General features: G+C 31.0%; 2 protein-coding genes across 2 annotated transcripts; one reads left to right on the top strand and one right to left on the bottom strand.

Moving 5' to 3' along the window:
* Positions 1-10,565: 10,565 nt before the first annotated feature.
* On the bottom strand, positions 10,566-14,711 carry LOC100777962 (biotin carboxyl carrier protein of acetyl-CoA carboxylase 2, chloroplastic-like). Its single transcript, NM_001254594.3, has 7 exons — positions 14,030-14,711; positions 12,664-12,696; positions 12,361-12,524; positions 11,908-12,223; positions 11,685-11,756; positions 11,064-11,129; positions 10,566-10,959 (listed from the first exon to the last, which is right to left on the bottom strand). Exons 1-7 carry the CDS (start codon positions 14,195-14,197, stop codon positions 10,936-10,938), a joined length of 843 nt encoding a protein of 280 aa, NP_001241523.1. The 5' UTR covers positions 14,198-14,711; the 3' UTR covers positions 10,566-10,935.
* Positions 14,712-17,896: 3,185 nt separating this feature from the next.
* Positions 17,897-20,086, top strand: LOC100527647 (uncharacterized). The gene is given in 4 exon segments (NM_001248495.2): positions 17,897-18,044; positions 19,198-19,288; positions 19,397-19,580; positions 19,797-20,086. Coding segments are annotated over 4 exon segments (432 nt in total). The 5' UTR covers positions 17,897-17,960; the 3' UTR covers positions 19,870-20,086.
* Positions 20,087-21,135: the final 1,049 nt, after the last annotated feature.

Here is a 21,135-nt window from a genome sequence, read left to right as displayed (position 1 = left end):
AAAAGTAAAAGAACCATAATTAAAATCGCAAAAAATAGAATGAAGATCATAAGAGAACTCTATCAAAAACAGAAAATCCAACACACACAACACATTCCGATTTTCAAAGCAAACTCACTCATTTGATATTGTGATTCTCTTGCTCCATTGCGCCCGCCAAAGATGCAACACACTTGTTGGGAACAACAACCGTGCCTATTTATTTACGAAAACAGAATTAAAATATCAAAATAACGAAAATAGAAGATGGATGAAAGTCGGAGAAAGAAAATATTAACAAAAAGAGAGAGTAATAAGGAAGAAAAAGAGATAAATGGAAGAAGAGAAGATTCAGGATTTGAGCCAGATTATTAAGGGAAATTAAATGGGAAGTTAAAATCCACCAATTGGAGAATGACACACACCAGAAACCTTAGAAAAATATCACAATGTTCACTTCCGACATTACAACATAAAAAAGAGCCTTCAGCTAGAGCATACATAATAATAATAATAATAATAATAATAATAATAATAATAATAATAATAATAATAATAATAATAATAATAAATCATTTCAGGTATGGGCACAGGTACATCTCTTTTGTTAGAAAGTTTGTTGCAAAAAGCTGGATTAGAATTCTATTTAATTTTATTGTTGTTGTTGTTGTTATTATTATTATTATCATTATTATTATTTTTTATTATAATAATTATTATTATAATGATAATAATAATAATTATTATTATTATTAATTTTCATTTTATATGATGTACATGTTGTGCATGAACATTTTTGTTTTTGTGATTCTGATGGTTGTGTGATTATTTGTTTAAAAGGCTGCATTAGGTTCTCCTGAGGACGGCGTCACGACTCGCGAGCTCCGAGCCTCACCTTTCCGGCGACGGAGGTGGCGAGATTCCGACAAAGCGATGAGAGAGAAAGTTGAAACTGCGCTTTTTAGAGAGAGAAGTTTCATTCTGGTTTTGGAGAAGGAAGAACACGCTTTTGAAGAAGGAATAGGTAAACGATAATAAAAAAAAAAGGGTTTTCGGACATGGGAGAAAGTGTGTTACACGTCCACATCGACATGACTGGAGAAGCCTGGACAGCGAGACATGTGGGAGAGGCAACAAGGGAATTAAGTGAAATTAAATGGGGAGTTAGAAATCCGTCAATCAGGGAGTCACATGTGGCTGGGACAACAGGAAAAAAATGGTGCAAAAAATGGATGTAAAACAAAGTTATTATTTATAGTATTTATTTTAGGAAAAGATATAGTATTAGAATTATAAGTTATTTTTTTATAATATTATATTTATTTTAGTGTTATTATATATTTATTGTTTTTTAGTATTTAATAGTTAATATTATTAGTATATATAAATAAGATAATATTAATAAATAAAACTAAGTTGTATTAGTATAAATAACTTATTTAGTAGTAATAAATATATGTCTTTATAAAAAATTAGTTATTAATAAAATTGATTAATATTTTATACTAATGCAATGTTATGGTGACTAAAAAACTAAAAAAAATAAAAACATCTCTATTTTTAAAATTATTGTATAAAATAGATTAAAAAAACAAAAACACAATCAAACACGCCTTGAAATTGCCTTTTTTTAAAAAATTGATGTAAAATCATTTTGAAAGAAAAAGTCGAGTAGAAAAAGAACTTGCTAATCATGTTTTAGTGCAAAGAGAGAGATGAAACAACAATGAAAAAGAAGTGGAGTAGGAGAAAGAGGTTTGGTCTTCGAGAAATAGTGCAAAGAAAGAGATGAAGTGTATTCATTTGTGAGAAACTTCCCTCAAAAGCTAAACTTGCCTTCCAAAGTTGGTGTAGTCTCCTCGGTAAGTGCAGAAGAAAAATATGCTAAAGTCAAATCAATCACAGTACAACTACATCTTTCATAATAATAATAATAATAATAATAATTCACATATTTATTATGAGTATTCCTTTTTAACAGAAAAGTCTCGAATAGAAATAGTTTCCTTTCAGTTTCTTAATATATATAAACATTACGTCATCCAAATCTAGCTAGAGGCAATAAACCATCTTACCAACGACAGAAACCACATTAAAATATTTAGACTTACATCCATTTCAATATTCATTTTGCAAAGCATTTTAAAATCTTCTTCCCCTTCACCTAATATTCATTCAAACTTTATCAGTCATCATCATCAAATTTAATGCAGGATACATTATACTTGGAGAACATAGAGGAAAGGGAAACTGGGGGCACGCCTCCATTAATCCAGACAGCGAGAGCATGGGACTTGGTATTTACGGCCCCTCCACACATTATTTTTCTATATTTTATCATCTCAACATAAAAATTGATAATATATTTTATCGTCTCAATAGAAAAATTGCTAAATTCAAATTAATGTATAATCAGAGGAGGGAGAGAGAGGCGAATTTTGGTGGGTGAGACTGCAGGTCACTTGGTCTATTTTCCTCCTCCTAAGAATAAAACCAAACATTATTAAAATAAAATATATAAGTAAAAGATAAATCTTAATTTACAAACTGATATTTTACTAAATTAGACCTAAATCTACATTTTTAAAATTTTCTTGAAGTTTCTAACGTTGATGCATTGCAAAGTTTCTGATAACCCTCAACCAAAGGTAAAATACCGGATTTGCCTTGACACGAATGCAATAATTTGTAGATTAAGGAGGTCAAGGAGAAGATGAAAGGAAAGGTCAATACTTCAAGCATACCTGGAAACTGACTGAGACACCAAGTGGAGTCATGATCTAATTTTTCTTTCAATTTCTTATAATTTATATTCACCAGCCATAGATACACAAAAAAAAAAGACTACAATTAGCCTTGGTATAGTTTGATTGTTTGTACCTATATTTTTTTATTGTTTGAAGGATCTTGTGGTAACATTACCTCACGGCATATTTGAAGAATGTTGTCATTTTTTTGCCTGTGTACCGAGCAATAAAATGACCAAAATTCAAGACAATGGCAATGAAATTAACCTCAACTGTATACCAAATAAACTAAGAAACTATAGAAGAACATAGCCTCCATAATAATAATAATAATAATAATAATAATAATAATAATAATAATAATAATATAAATGTTGTTTTTAGCAGAGCTTGTTATCTTCTTGGCTCTTTCTCTTTCTAGGAATTGTCGCTACCTATTTCAAAATCAAAGAATTGAACAAATAATAAAAATAATTTTAACATTTATAATATAAATGTTTACAACAAACAGAAATTAGGCAATTGCAGATCAATACGCAGGGAGTGTAACAGAGCATGGAAATTTTTTTTAAAAAAAATTCAAGTTAAAAATGAGAGGAACACTAACATCTTCAAATCTCGTGGTTGCCCTGACCTATTGATGGTGGAGAGAAGAGATCACAAAAGCGAATGACGAAAAAATGAGAATAACATGACTGTAATTGTAAAGAAGAAAATGAAACACGAATTAATAAGAATGAAAAAAGAAGAGATAAATCCATAACAGAATAGCATGAAATTTGAAGTTGAAGTACCTCTCAAATAGCTTAAACCTTCCATCAAAATAATAATAATCATAATAATAATAAACATGCATAAAGCAAAGCACAAAGAAAGAAACTTATCGGCTGGATGTTTTTTCGTGGATCACCTTGCGAGCGGGAAAATCAGAAAGAAAAAAAAAATTCTAAATTAACAAGACATTGTTTTAAAACCCACAAAACATTGGTTTAAAAGAAAATGCAGGGTTGAAGCAAAAAAAGGCTTAATACTTATAGTAAAATAGGTGTTCAAACTACAAAACATTGTTTGTAAAATTAAGAAAATACAAATAAAATTCAGTTGGTATCACTATCTTTCTAGTTTTTTTTTTTTTTGTTTTCTAATGACAATCTCCCAAATTTTATCATAAATCATGTAGTAAAGTTTAATCTCCATGGCTAACATCGTTGTCCGCGAGAAACTGGTACCAAGCTCAGCAACTTCATTCACTACAAAAGAGAGAACACAGAACATATTTTCTCGGCTTCAAACTGCAAACGATTTCAAGTTACCAAAAAAAATAAAAAGTAAACCTTTTAGGGAGTTATCAATAATTCCCAAGTTTTCTTCCGCAATCTTCTTTATTTATTTTGTGATTAGAAAACAAACGAAGAAATTATAGAAGAACAGAGCCTAAATAATAATAATAATAATAATAATATTTTCTGGGTTCTCTCTTTCGTAGTGAATTAAGTGGTTGTCAATGGTCTTGCCAACAGGTATGTGATTTAGTCACTTTTTTAAAATTTAATTTTGATTTATGCGTTGATTTTTGAGGTTGTAAGCTTCTTTCTTTAGCTTAATCTAAAAGGGTTTGAAAGATTGGCTGCATAGATGTGTTTATACCTGTGAATATGATAATTGGTAATGTTACTAATAATGGTTTCTAATTGGTTGATAATAATGATATTTGTTGGTTTTTAAACATTAGAATGACCTTTCTTATAAGAATACATATGTAATATTTTTTAAATAATTAAGCGAGTTAATATAATGTATGAGGATTGTCTGTGTAATATATTTTAGATTTTCACTTATTGATAAATCAAATTATAATAATCGCATTGTGGTTCCAATTTAATTATACGATGAAAAATTATGAAAATTTAATTAATTGCATATCCGGCATTTGCGTGCAACTTCATGTATGTGTAAGTTTTTATTCATTTTAAAAGATATAAAACTAATTCTTTTATTTTTACTGAAAATGCATAGTGTAATTTACATTTGTAGTTTAAATTAATTTTTTTAAACTGAACTTATAAAAATATCAATTAGGAGTGTTGAATCATGATTTCTTTTCCTTGTTTGCTTTCATTTTTCTTCTACCATTCTTTAACCACTGATATACACTATTCCTTCCTTTTAAATATCTTAGATATAATGATAATAATTCAAAATGGTAGCTATGCATCAGTCTCTCTTTCTGTATAAATCTAACTTAATTTTTTAATCGATCACATACATTCGTGTGTAAAGTTGTTTCAATGGATTTTATGAAAGAGAAAATGTGAAGAAAAAAAAATAATATTAAAGTAAATACCTGACAGTAATTAGTTACTATAAAATATAAAAGTTTGGTCTTTAGACAAAATGTTATTATATGTTGGCCGGCAACATAAATTTGGTAATTAAACCATAATAGTATTAAACCAATGTTGAGCCTCTTGCTCTCGACATCCAATGTTAATGAAGTTGGAAGATCAACATAAAAAATAATCAATTCTCGGTTCACACAATGCCAAAGAAAATTAACTATAAATAATGAGAATTTTATTATATTTAAGTTATCAAAATGTCTTGTCTTTTTCATAACCCAAAGCTAAAATACGTCTTTCAATGAACCAACTTTTTTATTAAAAAATGAAGATAACAATGACAAATATAGTCTGTTCCCTTTTTTTTTCAAATACAAAATGCACTCTGTCCCAATAACATTAATATTAAGGGAGTCAAATGATTCAATCAGTAGTCAAGGAATGCTGGTCATTTGCAATACTTGTTGAACCACATGACAATGTTAAGGTAGCTTTCAAAGTCGGATTGTGGCCTCAACAAAAGCTATAACCAAACTTTATTATTTATTACAATTCTGATTAGCCGGAAGAGAGATATTTATCTAAGATTTGTTTACCTTTCAATTCCATGAACATCATTTGGAAACACAATGACCTTAACCTGTATTCCTTTCTCCCTTAAAACCCGAGCATACTACAAATATAAACAATATGGTTTTTTTTTGTCTATTTTTTAAACTGATTCAAAGACAAAAATTGCATCAGCAAAAGGATTAAACATAACTGGTAATAATCAGTCACTAAGTACCTACTTATAAGATATACAAATTACCACAGTAAGACATAAAAGTAAGAATAGTTTGACACATAAATTGTGAAGTTCAACAATAGGTATTCTATTATGCAAGTACAGATACCACAATAAAACTAAGAGTGTAAACATTTAAAGAAAAAACCCACCATGTTAATCTTACATATATAATCAACTGATATTTATTCCCTGGAAAAAGATATTAGCAATGACCATCCCATGCATTAAAAATTGTCCACCTAAATAAAAAACACCTAAAGTAATGAAACTAAATGATTTTAAACGAAAGTAATTATATAAAACCCACAATTAGTTTAAAATTAAACTTTTTCACAATTTTAAATAATAAATTTAGATAAATTCAGAAGATCTAGCACAAAACAGAATGCTTTTCTAGATTACATGTTTTGATTTAAAATTGATATAGTTCATAGTGACAATCTAGCAACCACACAGTCAAAAAGTTATCACAAGAAAATAAATTTCATACCTCAAAAATCACCGTACAACAAAATTAAAATGGAATAATTTTTTAAAAAAAGGAGTTAAGCTAAAGAAGTCTTATCAAACATGTAGTCCTTTAGAAGTTGCGGGATAAGAAAAGAAAGAAAGTAAGAAAATTAGAAAAAAAAACCATCAAGAAACTTTGTCATAGAATCACAAAAGTTAAAATGAAAAGGAAAAAAAAATGGACAGAAAAACAAAGCAGGAAAGTCAACAAAGAAGCAAAAAGCACCAAATAAAGGACTAAACAGGTAGGAAAAAGATATACCAAAGAGGCACAAAACATGAAATAAAGAACTAAACATACATAACAGACAAAAAAAAGAATTGCAGTTGAAAAAAAGTTACATAACAATAAATAAGAAACTAAACACAATCATGCATAACAGGCGTAAAGAGTCACACATTGAGTTGCAAAAGGAAGCAAAGAGAAAGTGAAGAGCTAAGGGAATATGACTGAAGAAGAAAATAACCTGATACAAAGCACCAAACAAAAGAAGTAAAAGGTTTAACAATAAATAATGTTCATATCCTTTTTATTGTTATGCTAGAAAAAACCAGCAACAGTAATAGTTTTTTTCCTTTTTGTATTTTTTTTTTACCTGCAACAACATAGATGTTTTTGCCCTTGTACTGCTCAACGAACAAATCTATTGTGTCCTTAAATGCTCTGGGATCAAGCAATAGAGTAGTAATGTCTTGGAACATAATACCTGCCGCAGCAAAAAATAAAATAAAAAATTAGCTACCAAGCTGCAGTGAAAATGGAAAAAAAAAAAATGAAACCTCCAAAGAAGACTTTCTAGAAATTGGAAACGGAAGTCAAAAACATGAATTCAAAACCTCGTGGTTTGGTTTCTTAGTCGAAAAACAAAACATTAAAGAAAACAGAAGATGAAGGAAAGCCATTTGATTTCTCATATGAAAAACATCAAGAAATCCAGTAAAGAAAATTTAGGGAAATTATAAATTAAAAGGGAAAAACCTAACAGATGCATCAAACAAAACATAAAAAATCATCACTTCAACCTTGCGAGGCAAAAAGACATGTTACCTGAAACAAACATAACCAATGTACACAAATTTCACCAGATCTACAACCTGAAAAAACAAAAACGCAAGAAAAAGAAGAAGAAGAAATATCACATATGAGATTTTAGGATAAAAAAGTTACCTTGGGAACTCTCTTTCTTGGGCGACGATCCATATAAGTGTGAGGAAATTCGGAGACACGTTTCATCTCCATGATTAAGAGAACCACGAAAACTTCAAAGAGATTTGAAGGAAAAGATTCAAAAATAGAAAGATAAAAGATAAAAGAAAAAGAGGAGAAGATTAAGGAAGAGAAAGAGAAAGACGGAGAAAGAGAAGATTGAGGAATAGAGAGTAATGTGGAGAAGATTGAGGAAGAGAAAGAGAAGATTGAGGAAGGGAGAGTAACGTGGAGAAGATTCAGGAAGAGAAAGAGAAACGTGGCGGAGGAACGGGGAGAGAGAGGAGAGTTCCGATTATTAAGTGAAATTAAATAGGGAGTTGAAATCCACCAATCAGAGAGTGACATATGTTCGAAACTGCACATGCAACACGACATGTGAGGGGGGCAACAGAAAAAAAAAGGTCCAAAAAAATAAAGGGGCAAAATAACCAAAAAACCGAAAAAAATGATGTGTCACAATTCTAGATAAGGGCACAACAGCCTTTTCCAGGTACTTCTCTTTTATTAGATAGTATATAGATGGTAAATTAAATAAACAACTTGTTGTAAAATTGTTAACACGTCAATTTTTATTATTATTTTTTGTATTAAGAAGGGCTAAAGTCCAAGAATACTAGGAGCAATTGGAAGGCTCATAGCATCTCGCAACAACAATAAAGACATCCTCACAAGCGGGTTTTGCAAAACATGTGTAAACCTATGCTAAAGTTATGAGCTAGATTTGTCATGGGTGTTGCTAGGTGCACCCATCATTTTTTGAAAATACCAAAATTGTCCTTGTATTTTTTTTTTTTTGCATTTGTGAAGGGTGTGCGTGAGGGTGGTCCGTAAATCGTACGAATCAAGTTGATTCGTAAGGTTGATACGGATCAAGTTGATCCGTATGTTGATATTAAGCATACGGATCAACTTGATCCATAAGCCTTTTACGAATCAAGTTGATTTGTAAGGCTTCTACAAATCAAGTTAATCTGTATTGTTCTATAAAAGGCTTACGGATCAACTTGATTCGTAAGCCTTTTACGGAACAACATGGATCAACTTGATTCGTAAAAGACTTACCGATCAAATTGATCCGTAAGGCAAATCAAAACCATCAGACTTGTATTTATCTCTAAGGACGCAACTGGTTCAGAATAAAGTCTAATTTTTATTTAGTCGGGCATCATTCGGCATATTCATTTGGGAGTATATTTTTTCTTTCGTTACTATCACGGATTCCAGTACCATTACTACCAACTTGTCGGTATTCATTTTGGAGGATATAACACCTCTCTTATATAGAAACCCATTAAAATAAAAATTTGTAAAAGTAGTCAATATGATGTGAAAAATGTTTTAAATTTAAAATAATATTTTAAATAATAAAATATAAATTTAGGAGTTTTCTAAAAAAATATTCTCTAGAAAGGTCTAAACAGGAATCTCTGGACGTAGAAAAATCATAAAAATTTACAAGTATTAGAGAAAATTATATTTTTTGATAAAAAATTATATAATAAATTAATATTAATACTCTTAAAAAATTTCTGGAATATTAATGGGCTGGACCTCCACTTTATCCTAGCCTAATGTCATCTCTTAAAAATCTCAAACCAATTCAATTTTAACTGAAGTTAATTAACAATTAAATACCTAAATAATTCTATAATTATATATTATAAAAAATAGGAGGATAATTCCAACCATATTTTTAATGAGTGGGCTGACTGGGATATGAATGATAATATCACACTTTTTTATTTTATTTAATTACATTGGTTAAAAAATCTCAACCAAAAAGGTAGAGCCTTGTTTCACGTTCTAGTTTGGTTACACACAACAAGAACTTATGTTAATATATATATATATATATATATATATATATGCTAGAACTAGAATTCTCTAGCTTGCAGTAACATCGATCCATTCTAAAAACTATAGGAAGTAATTGAAATAAAGGGCTTGAAATCCAAGAGAAAGGGAAATAAATGATGTGCCAAGTTTTAACATGTAACATATTTGATTAACGGTTAATTTAATTAGCTTGAACTTTGTACTGAGTGTTTCTTGTTGTGGAATTGATGATGGAAACACTTTTCTCAGAAGAAGATTTATTCCATGTTCATCCAAAAATCTCTGCAAAGACTAATCTATTCTCAGTCCCAGCCATGTTAGAAAAAAGATAAAGATAGCTAACCAAATGCAAAATCCCAAGTTTGTCTGGTGGCGACGATTTTCTTTTTTTATCAGCAAATGTTAGATATTAGTTTATCAGTTTTTTTGTTAATGAAAAATTTGAACCCACAACCCCTCTTTCCTTTAACCATCACGCCAATTTTATATCTTCCTTATATTTCCTCATATCTTCTGATGATGCAATGAGTTGATGTTTTATAGAGATACAATTTTCCAGTGGCATCTTTAATTTATTTTTTAAAAAAATATCCATACCGGGGAAGGAGCATTACTAATTATGGGAGGTTTTTGAATTTTCTCAACTATGCTTTCATTTTCAAGACTAATAGTGCTCTTCTCCAGCACTTAGTCACATTCAGATGTTGTCTTTGCTAGAATTTTAATTACACATGAAACTAGATCTGTATATTGTTTATTTGAAGTTCAAAAACCATTTCGTTGATCTTAATTATGAGAATTCTAAAGATCTTTTGCATCATTGTTGTTCTTTGGTAAATTTCTTTTGCAACTAGCCCCAGTGTATGCGAGCAGATCTCACAAGCAACATGTAATATGAGTTCAATTATATCTGAACAAATTTATCTTATCCCATCCAAGATAAAGCAATATTAATCAGTAGTCAATATCACCACCGTGATTTCGAAGTTATGGTTCAATTCAACAAGAACTCAAATTCTAAACAATTTATTTTGAAATGAATCCATTTCAGTTCATGAACTGCTCCGAACACAATGGTGAGTTGGGATGCCACAACCCAAAAAATGGGCCTAATGTTCATTAAAGTGAGAAAATTATTTTGAAGATAAATAATCTTTTTGGCCACAAAGATGTATATAATATATTACTGTGATAATGTAACATCCAGCAAGCATGTTCATACAAGAAAGAGGGGGCAATCAGAAAACATAAACAGAAAACATAAATACTACTACAAATGTCAAATCTGCTTAGAACTGAAATGTCCAATATTCATTCTGATATGCTGGGGACTTTTATGTCCAAAATATCTCGATAAATTAAGAGGAGGGGTGGGGGCTAAAGAAGACAAGGATTTCTTAAAATGAGACAAACATTATCACTCAAGAAATTTCTGAACAGAAAATCTGACATCAAATACCATGCTGCTATCCAACAAGCTAGGGAGATTTCATATCAACTTTGAAGTAAGGTCCCTTCCGGTACTCATGGAACTATTACAAAAAGAGGCTGCATGAAGCACAAGTATATCAATTAGAGAAACCAAGAATGTAGTTTGCACTTTGTAGACAAACATGCACGTACACAAAGAAAGAGAGGGAGAGAGAGAATACCATGTCTACACTGACTGGTTTCCCATCCTCAGCTAATACCTCAGCTATTGTTCCTGACTGATCAGCCTGCCACCAAGCAATGAAAGGTAACCAAGCAATTAGTCGATTTGGTTTTAGCCTAATAGAAATTGGTTCAGAAGGAGAACCTTTATACTACAGTAGAAAAATTTGAGTCCAACAGGCTGTTAGAGGGTCCTGTTTCCTCCCAGATATTGATAAAATATACCACATAACTCACTCTGAATGTCTCTCCTTCATTTTATTCATCTCCTAACACAAAAGTATTCCCATGTTCTCCACTACCACATAATTTACTTACTTCCTAATCCCTTCATACCACTCCCCGCGTAAACTTTGTACTTAGCGTGCAAATGCAGCCGAAACATATAGCAATACAGAAACAGAAACAGTCTTTTAACAGCTTTACCAGTTCTGTGCTTTTAGATTTTTAACTGCCAGATCCTTGTATTAAAGATTTCTGTATAGTACCATATGGGAGGATAATCTATACAATGGGACAAATATCCCAAGTATATGGGAACGCAAACAAGATAAGTAAAAGGAGAAAAATAAATGTAATAATACACAAGAACAAACAGACAGGAAAAAAAATACACATACCTCAATTTCATTCATCAGTTTCATAGCCTCGATAATGCAAATAACCTGGCCTTTCTTCACTTTATCTCCCACCTGAAGCAAAGGCAAAACAATTAGTCTCTTCATTGATTAGCTTGGTGAACATGGCAATAATTTAGTTTCACAAATTATCCTTTGCAAATTGACACCTCAGCAGAAAAAGAAGAGTGCTATTTAAACCATGTATGTTACTATGTTTACATACCTTGACAAATGCAGGTTCACCAGGTGCTGGACTCCTATAGAAGGTTCCTGCCATTGGACATTTCAGTGGTGGGTGAGAAGATGTGCTTGCTTTTCCGGGGGAAGGCAAGGCAGGAGCTGCTTTTGGAGGTGCAGAGCTAGCAGGAGCAGCTTCTGCTGGTAGCGGCGAAGACGGAGAAGGAAAAGTGGCATAGTGCATTGGTGGTGGTGCTGGGGCTATAATTGGTGGAGGCTGCAATGCTTCTTTTTTTCTTATCATGAGCTCACAGTCTGATTGCTTAAGTTGAAGTTCCACAATATCTCTCGAATCCACAAGTCTGACCAAGGAAATGATATTAAAAGAAAAACTATGTAAACAATGCATGCCCCAACAGGCTAACATAGACATAATAATTAAAAAAAAAAAAAAAAAAAACAAGTGATTGCATGTAAAGTGAAAGCTGGTTAATCTTACTTTACAAGGTCTGAAACTTGAGACATGAATGCAATAATTGAAGCTTCATCTGGGATAGTAGTATCAGAGAGTTTTCCATTATGCACTTGGTTTTCTTTTGATGAAGCAACAGTAGGTCCATTGACCGTTACAGGGGCAGAGTTGGAATTTTCAACTTTAGTAGCCTACAGTGTACAAAGCAGGGTAACTTGTGACAATTTTTGTTAATCTAATGAAGAACACATTTGAACAGCAGAATAAAACTCAATGTGAACTCTGCTAACCAAAAAAACAGGAAAACAAAATAACTCGATGCATACTGACCTTCAGAACAGAAAATTGCTTCCTGTTAAGGCACTGCAAGAGACAACAAATAGCAATGGAATAATTAATTAATCAAGAAAAATAATTTATATCCGCAAAGCATTTGACACATTTATTATTTATCCAGTGAATGATGAGCCATCTATGAACTGAAATAGTTGCAATTGACATGTTATAATTTCTTCAACTTTAAACTCATCGAAACCTAATGTTTAAGATTACAAGCTCAACAATTTGAACTTTTAGTTGCAGTTGTGCTTCAAATCCATCAAATAGCTGTGAATATATTGAACTTCTGTAAGTGAGCTCATGCTGAAAAACTTCAGTTGTAGTCCCCGTCCCCATGTCGGAAAATAAAATGTGGAAGGATTATTATGAGCATCATACAAAACTAATAAGCATCCTAAACTATGATATTTACCAGGCTTCAAGATATACATGCTTGTATATTACTGTAAATATTCAACATGCTCATTCTTTCAGAACATTTAGAAATTCTGAAGGGAATCTTGATAAAGGTATCACTATCACTCTTTATTACTAAAATAAATTAATTGAACAAAAACTGTAACATTACTGAAGTAATCAGAGAAGAAATACTATGCTTTCTGTGGATTACTAATGTGTATCCTTAGTAACAGATGATAGGAAGAAGCAACACTGATTACAGCACCATAGGTCATAACAGAATCTGTTATAGCAATTCTGTTATGCAGTTAGTAGTGCAATTCTGTTAGAAGAATATTATTGTTATATGATTTCCACTAACAGACAACCACCAGTCATGTATAAATAAGTACTAAAGGAAATAGAATGGACAGAGAAGAATTATCAAGTATCAGTTTAGTGTAGCTTAACATAGAGTAGCTTAGTCTTTTGTTCCTAACATTTGGATTCACGTGAGATGATCTAGAATTACATTTAAATATCAACTAACGTGGTTTTCAGTAAATGTTCCCTATTCGGGATTGAAACTTTAAATAGTTTTTGTTTTGGATAAAAAAAAACTATATTAAGTTAAGTTTTACTACTAACTTGCTTTTAAAATAAACATAAAAACGTCCAAACATACATAAATCATGTCACTTCAAAAGCAATTTTTGCAAATATTCACCCAAACACACTTAAAACTTTAGATGCTCAAAATTTGAATCACAACAAACGGGAACTCAGCGATATAAGGCTGATTGAGTGGTTAAGAAAGAAGGAAAAGAGGGAAAGGTATTGCCTTTGATCCCTCCTATTAGTAAAAACTAACAATACTAACAATTAACATTTGCAGATAAAAAAAAAAAAACAAACAAACAAACAGGGACTCATAGGCAAAAGAACTCTCTCTCTCTCTTTCTCTTATCAAAACTCATACCTGAATCCTTGATGCAGCAGATTCAGCAGACAAAGATCCGAATGAAAGAGAAGGCTTCAAGATCAACCCACTTTGAAATGAGACCTTTTGAGAATTCAACCCCAAAGGGAGAGAAGACGAAGAAGAAGTTGTAGGACACTTGGGGCATGGGACCGAGAAGGAGGCCATTTGCAAAACCAACCCCACGAACCAAAAAAACTAGACTTTCCTTCTTCTCTTCCCAAAGGGGTGCTTGATCTGCAAAGAATGGTGAGAATGGCAATGTGGGTCGGTGAGAATATAAGCCAAAGAGGCGTTGAGATCGAAGAGAGTGTGCGTGTGAGGAATCTGAGAAGACACCGAAAAAGGGTAAAAAAACGCAATGAGGGTGAATGGAGAATACAAAGAAGAATTGGAACACAGTGGTTTGGTTTTAGACTTTTAGTTTAGATTTTTACAAGTGTGGCTTCGATGATTACGATGCAAGTGGTGCATTAACCATCAATGTGACACAGTTTTAACTAACTTGCAACAAACAACAACAAAAAATGCATGTTTTTATGGCTTGTGGTCACTGATTTTGCATTTGTCTGGAGACATGTTTGATTTTTATTTTTATTTTGAAGCCTCGAGAGCCAAGTGTGCACAACGTTGGTGTCTTCGGCTACCGAGATCAACGATCAAAAGAGCATCCAAGTGCACCGATCGATCTATGGCCACTGCTTTTGCTATTATTGTGGCCGATTTAGTAGGTCTTGACTTTACCAATATGATAATAGTATCATCATTGGTATATACAAAAGAAGAGTACACTTTTGACTTAATTATAACCTGCACCAGGAAATATTTTGTTCAGGACCAAATGATTACGCTTAAGCAAAATTTACAATTAAATTTTAATTTATTTTTTCTATATTCATCAAAATATTTAAAACGACAAATTCAATCAACCTGTTTTTTTTTTTTTTTTGACAAAGGTAACGTTATATAAGATTTAAATAATTTTAGTTTTAATTTTTTTTCAACAATAGTTATAGTTACAAGTGCTATTAATAATATTTTAGAAATAATGTATCTTTAAGAAAAAATAATCTTTCGATATAATGTAATTCCTAACTAAATAATAAAATTACACTTAAATTATTTATAATAATACTTACAAGTGGTTTTATTGATAAAAATATAAGTATATAATATATTACACTATAACAGAATTTATATTTAATAATTCAAATTAATAAAAAAAATACTTTATTAAAAAATGTATAAAATTACTGAGGCCCTAAAAAAGTTGAAGGGCTGAGGCCATTCCCTCAATCACCTAGTGTCTTACATGAACCTAATTTTGTGCATGATGTATAATGATGTAATAAGCATAAATATAGTTTAGAAAATAATAATAGTAATAACTTTTTTTATATTATTTGTTGGTTAAAATTTATATAAAATTATAAAATTACAAGTGAGACTCAATGACGAAATAGAAGAAATATAATATCTAAACAGTAACAAAAACATATCAACTAGTGATGTCGAAAAATATAAAGGTGTATGATCTTTCCTAATTTGAAGAAGAGACTAAATCCAGAATGCATAAAAGTGCATGAGTTTGCCTGATGTTCTAATTTGAGAAGACTAAATTCTGAATGCATAAAGATGCATGATCTTTCCTGGTTTGAAGAGACTAAATTCTGAATGAAACATTAAAAACACAAGTATGAATATGATTTTCAAATTACAATTACGGAGACAATAACAAAGGAGACATAATTAGTTTCGTATTTGTGTTTAGTTGTTTCATCAAGTATGGGTACATGTATACAATTTGAGTAGTAATGTGGTTAGTCACTTTCTATATTATTATTATTATAAGATTTTCGTTAAACAGAATATAGTACATACATATGATATAGTAATAAGATTGTTGACAGAATTATGTAATTATGTTCAACAACCAACTATTCAAACTTTTGAACTGGATTGTGATTTTATAGTTTATAAATTTTAGTTTTATTTTTCATTTGTTAATTTTTGATACCCAACAAATTAATTTGGTGTTTTATTCCTTATATTTTAAAAAACTTATGAATTTTATCTTTCATCATTTTAATCATAACATAATTTTACTTTTTATCCCAAATTTTTCTTTTTTGAAATATTTTGCACCTAATTTTTTTTGTTTACTTTTGGGCGAACTTTACTTCTAACTTTCTGTTTTTTTAGCAAAATTTTTCCCTCTAGCCTTTTTCTCTTATTAATGGACAGATGGTGGAAGATAAAATTCACAAAATTCTTAAAAATATAAGAAATAAAATATTCTAAATTGATATATTGGGGTAAAATTCATGAAAAATAAAAATTATGTAATTATGTTCAAGAACCAACTATTCAAACATACATATTGTAATAATATGATTTATTTTATACCCTAAGATTAAGAAGGACTCAAACTATGGATCACTGGATTAAGAAACACAAATTGCTATTACAATATCACTTGTATCAATCATTGTTGGTTCCCAATTGTAATTTCTAGAAGCTTAAATAATTTGAATTTTTTTACCATGAAATTGTGTATTTTGTAAAAACTTAAAATTAATATATTTTTCTTTATGAAAGGTAATATATTTTCTTTGAAAATACTGTTACTAGTATTTTTTTTCCCCCATAATAAGATAATTTTGAACCTGCCCTGATTGTAAGCATGCACACACTCATGTACACACACATACACACATGGTTAGACAGACAAACATATATATTTAAAATAAAAACATTATAAATATGTTAAAATTATAATAAATATATAAGAATTTATAAATTATAAATTTAAGGCACGTGCATGACTCAGATTATTATACTAGTATAAGAAATGAGACTTATACGTTATATATAAAAAAATGAGACTTATAATTTGCATAATTTTTAATCAATAATAAAAAACATATTAGAAACAATATAACGTTTTATTATTATTAAAAAATGACATTTGATTAATTTCATACAAGATGCTTTCCAAAATAAAAATAAAGCATATAAAATTTTCACAAATTACATATAAGTCCTGTAACTTTCTCTTGTTCTTGTTGTGCATTAAGCACTTCAAAAGAGTCCTAGCTGGCTAGCTCACTGAAAGATTGTGAAGAACTTCATCTTAGCCATGAACTTCTAAGTACCCAACAAGGACCACCACAATGTGGTTTCATTATCTTTTTCTTTCAGTAATATCACCTTAAATTATTAAATACATAAATAAAAACATTTTTAAAAAGTAAATAAATAAATAAAATAGAAGGAATAATATCTAAACAAAAACAAAAACAGATCAACCAATGATGCTGAAAACATAAAAGTGTATGACCTTTCTTGATTTAAAGACGTTAAATTCTGAATGAAATATTAGAAACACAAATACATATATGATTTTCAAATTAGGATTGTGCAAAATACAACAAATGAGTCATTTTCATTTCTACTTATTTAGTTGTTTGGGTAAGTAAGAATATGTACGTAGTTTGTGTTGTAATGTGATTTGTCATGTTTTACATTATTATTATAAGATTTTTCTTTAAAGAGAAAGTAACAAGTTTGTAGAGAAAATTATACCTAGAAGCTAGCTAAATTGGTGTGCTAAATATAGCGTAAAATAAATATTTTATTTTGTGTATATTCACAAAAAGAATACTCAGAAAAGAAGGAATTTCGCCAATCATAAAACAAAAACAAGAAATGAAATAAGGAAAATTGAGCAGAAGAATGGGCACATAAGTTTAAAGTGAAGCCCAATGGACTTAGAACCGGGTCGGGCATGACCCAAAAATAAGCGAAAACCCTAATTCTGAGATCGATTTATATAAGAACCCTGAGCAAAGTTGTCGATGCCCTTTCGCCTACGCACTGCGGAGAGAGAAATTGAGTTTCCGAGATAACCAGTTTTCTCTTTGATTCATCAATGGCAACTGCGAGGACCGTGAAGGATGTTTCGCCTCACGATTTCGTGAAGGCTTATGCTTCCCACCTCAAGCGTTCCGGCAAGGTTCAATTTTTCCACCTCTTTCATCGTTTTCTCTTTCTGGGTCTCTCAAATTTCCACTTTTTCTTCTTTTTTCAGTGTTCATGTTCATCTGGGTCGTTGTCGTTGTTTGTGTTGCTTTGCGTTTTGTTTTTGTTGAGTGTTTGGGTTACTCGTTCCTATAACTATTAGTAATGATAGTAATTTGTTTTTGCTTGGCTTATGTTTATGATGAGTGAAAAATCATAGTTACTGGTTACTACCCGGCTTTGTGTTGTATGAATCCATTGTTGTGCAGATATTCTGGTGAATTAATATTCTCAATTAGGGTAAGTAGATGCTTTAGGTTAACTATTGTTTTGGATGTAATATTAGTATGTTTAAAACTGTGGTTGCAAGTTTGTTTTCAAATGTGGCTGCAATTGAGATAGTGGAGATCTCGAAAACCATGATGGTGTGGGTTCAGTTGTGGTCACAGAGCATTTTTTAAAACCTTGAATATTAATCAGTGTGTTGTTTTGTTGATAGGAAATTGGGGGAGTTAATGTTTTATATCTGGGGTTCATTTAAGAGTGAAAACAGTTTGGTGTATAGTGGTGTATGGAAAAAGGTATGTGATGGCGTTGATTTTTCATTCCATGGTCCAGAATGGTGTCTGTTATTTGTTTTTTGGGCTTCTTAATTTGAAGATAAGTTGTGTTGCCTTGTTTCTTCTGTTGTGAATATAAAGGCAACAAATTAGAGTCTCTGTATTGCCTACTCAATAGCGATTTCAGTGCTGTACGTTGCCGATAAAAAAATTGAGCTTGGATATTGTCGTGGGTCTCTTTAGGCTCATGCATTCAGATGTTCAACACTTTCTTCTGATTTGTAAAAAAATCTTGACTGTGAAACACACTTTTTTGCATGCAGGATGCATGTTCAAGGGTGGTCTGTTTGGATTACAAACATGTTTTTTTTTTTTAATTTCACTTATAAATTATATTTTTTTAAAAACTACTTTGATCTTAATTGTGAGCTAACTTCATTTTTGTTGCCTTCTCCTTATTGTCTATCATTGTTGTGTGTAACAAATTTATGTGTTAACTTAAGTGAAGTGACTAAGTTTATAGGCATTTGAATCTTGAAGCTTACAGTTTCCCTTCTAACAGTTGATTTGTGTGTGGTTATTCAACAGATGGAGCTTCCTGAGTGGACCGATATTGTAAAAACAGCAAAATTTAAGGAGTTGGCTCCATATGATCCTGACTGGTACTACATTAGGGCTGGTGAGTACACTTCACTAAGTGCAAGTTTGCCATATTCTACACTATTATGTTGGTAAATGTTTTTGTTGTATTTACTGTTAGATTAATGGTGTTCAACCTTGGTTACAGCCTCAATGGCAAGAAAGATCTATTTGAGAGGTGGTCTTGGTGTTGGTGCTTTCCAGAGGATCTATGGTGGAAGCAAAAGAAATGGAAGCCGTCCCCCACATTTCTGCAAGAGCAGCGGTGCAATTGCCAGACACATTCTGCAACAGTTGCAAAACATGAGCATTGTTGAGATTGATACAAAAGGGTAAGTTGTGTTGTGCTCTTAATTCTTAAATGCCAAAAATGCTAATGGAGCAATTGCTAGGTGTTTCAACTTCACTTTGAGATCGATTCAGAAGACCTTTGAGACTCAATTGATTTTTTTTATTTCATTGTTTCTTTCAGTATTTGTTAACCACATTGTAGTTTATTCTATACTTATAGTACTCAAAGCTTTCTGTGACTTTTATTTTAATTGCAGAGGTAGGAAAATCACTTCTAGTGGTCGAAGGGATCTTGACCAAGTTGCTGGGCGGATTGTGGTTGCTGCCTGATCGAACATCTCTTTGAGAACTGATGATGCATTCTAGGATTTATGTTTGCTTATTAGTAGATGGCATCAAGGAAAAATTAAGTATTGTTTGCTGAGAATTTTACAATTTGTATTTTTGTTAAATGTTTAACCTTTATTCTAGTTTGGAGTTTTGGTCATTAAGGTTTTGATTTAAGTTCTCAATGCATTATATCTTCTCCAATCACCATTATATATTGAATGATATGAATTATAGTGATGCTTGCCCTTTCTTGGCAAGGATTTTTTCGTTACGCTTTTTTCGATCCCTCTATTACACTGGCCTTTTAAGAAAACCAGTGTAGAAAAGCAATGGAATACGGATAAAATATGTTCAGTTTTTGTACTTTTAGTGAAACTTGATTTTAGTTTCCGAATCTCAACTTTGATCAATTTAGTCTCCGAACTTTATAAAAGGGGAACTAAATTGATCAAAAGTTAAAGTATGAGAATTAGTACCAATTTTTTACTGAAAGTACTGAGATTAAATATTGTTATCCAATAAAAAAAATAATGCTCAACAGGAACAGAATGTGGGTGGGTTTTTCAAAAGCAAATCTAACTGTTTTAAAACTATATACAAAACCGTAAAAATCCAAAAGCTGATCAAGCACAAAAAATCGTCTTTTTGGGTCGTTTAATATGGATATTGGTTGTGAAAACTGAATTAATCTAACTAAAACTGTATCTTATATTATGTTAATTTTTCTTGATATTGGATGATTAATTCATTTGATATTGGATGATTAATCACCAGCGTTGCCAAAAAAATAAAGATGCATGACCTTTCCTGATTTGAAGAGGCTAAAATTCATGTTTATGATGTTTGAAAACTTGTAGTTAAAATATGACTTCTGTTGAGTGGATTTTGTGCAGAAATTCTAGTGAATTAATATTCATAATGTGGGTAAGTAGATGATTAAGGATAACTATTGATTTTGTGTAATATTAACAATGTTTTAACACGTTAATCCACGTCCACGCTCTCATTTTGGTCATATCTACCATTTCTTCAACACTAGCTGTTTCATCCTTAAAAACGATAGCATTCCTCGAGTTCCAAATGGTCCAAATTGTAGCTTTCCAAACCACTAACCATATCTGATTATCCTGTAAGAAGAAGAGACCGAATACTTCCCTGTTGAATCCTTTGAAGAGTCACTTCATTTAGATTGAGATTGAATCCATCTATATATTGCATAAACTCTTAAGGACATACTTGTGCTTCAAAAAAAATTTGCCAGGTAGG

Source organism: Glycine max, chromosome 19 (genome assembly GCF_000004515.6).
Source record: "Glycine max cultivar Williams 82 chromosome 19, Glycine_max_v4.0, whole genome shotgun sequence".
Classification (NCBI taxonomy): Eukaryota; Viridiplantae; Streptophyta; class Magnoliopsida; order Fabales; family Fabaceae; genus Glycine; species Glycine max.
This window is presented reverse-complemented; position numbering and strand designations above follow the sequence as displayed.

What these genes read in the sequence shown, in the direction of transcription:
- LOC100777962 (NM_001254594.3), bottom strand. Translation starts at nt 14,197, where the DNA reads ATGGCCTCCTTCTCGGTCCCATGCCCCAAGTGTCCTACAACTTCTTCT. An exon ending in CTGCTGCATCAAGGATTCAG is followed by an intron (nt 12,697 to 14,029) that starts GTATGAGTTTTG and finishes TGTCTCTTGCAG; the next exon opens with TGCCTTAACAGGAAGCAATT. An exon ending in CAAGTTTCAGACCTTGTAAA is followed by an intron (nt 12,224 to 12,360) that starts GTAAGATTAACC and finishes TTCCTTGGTCAG; the next exon opens with ACTTGTGGATTCGAGAGATA.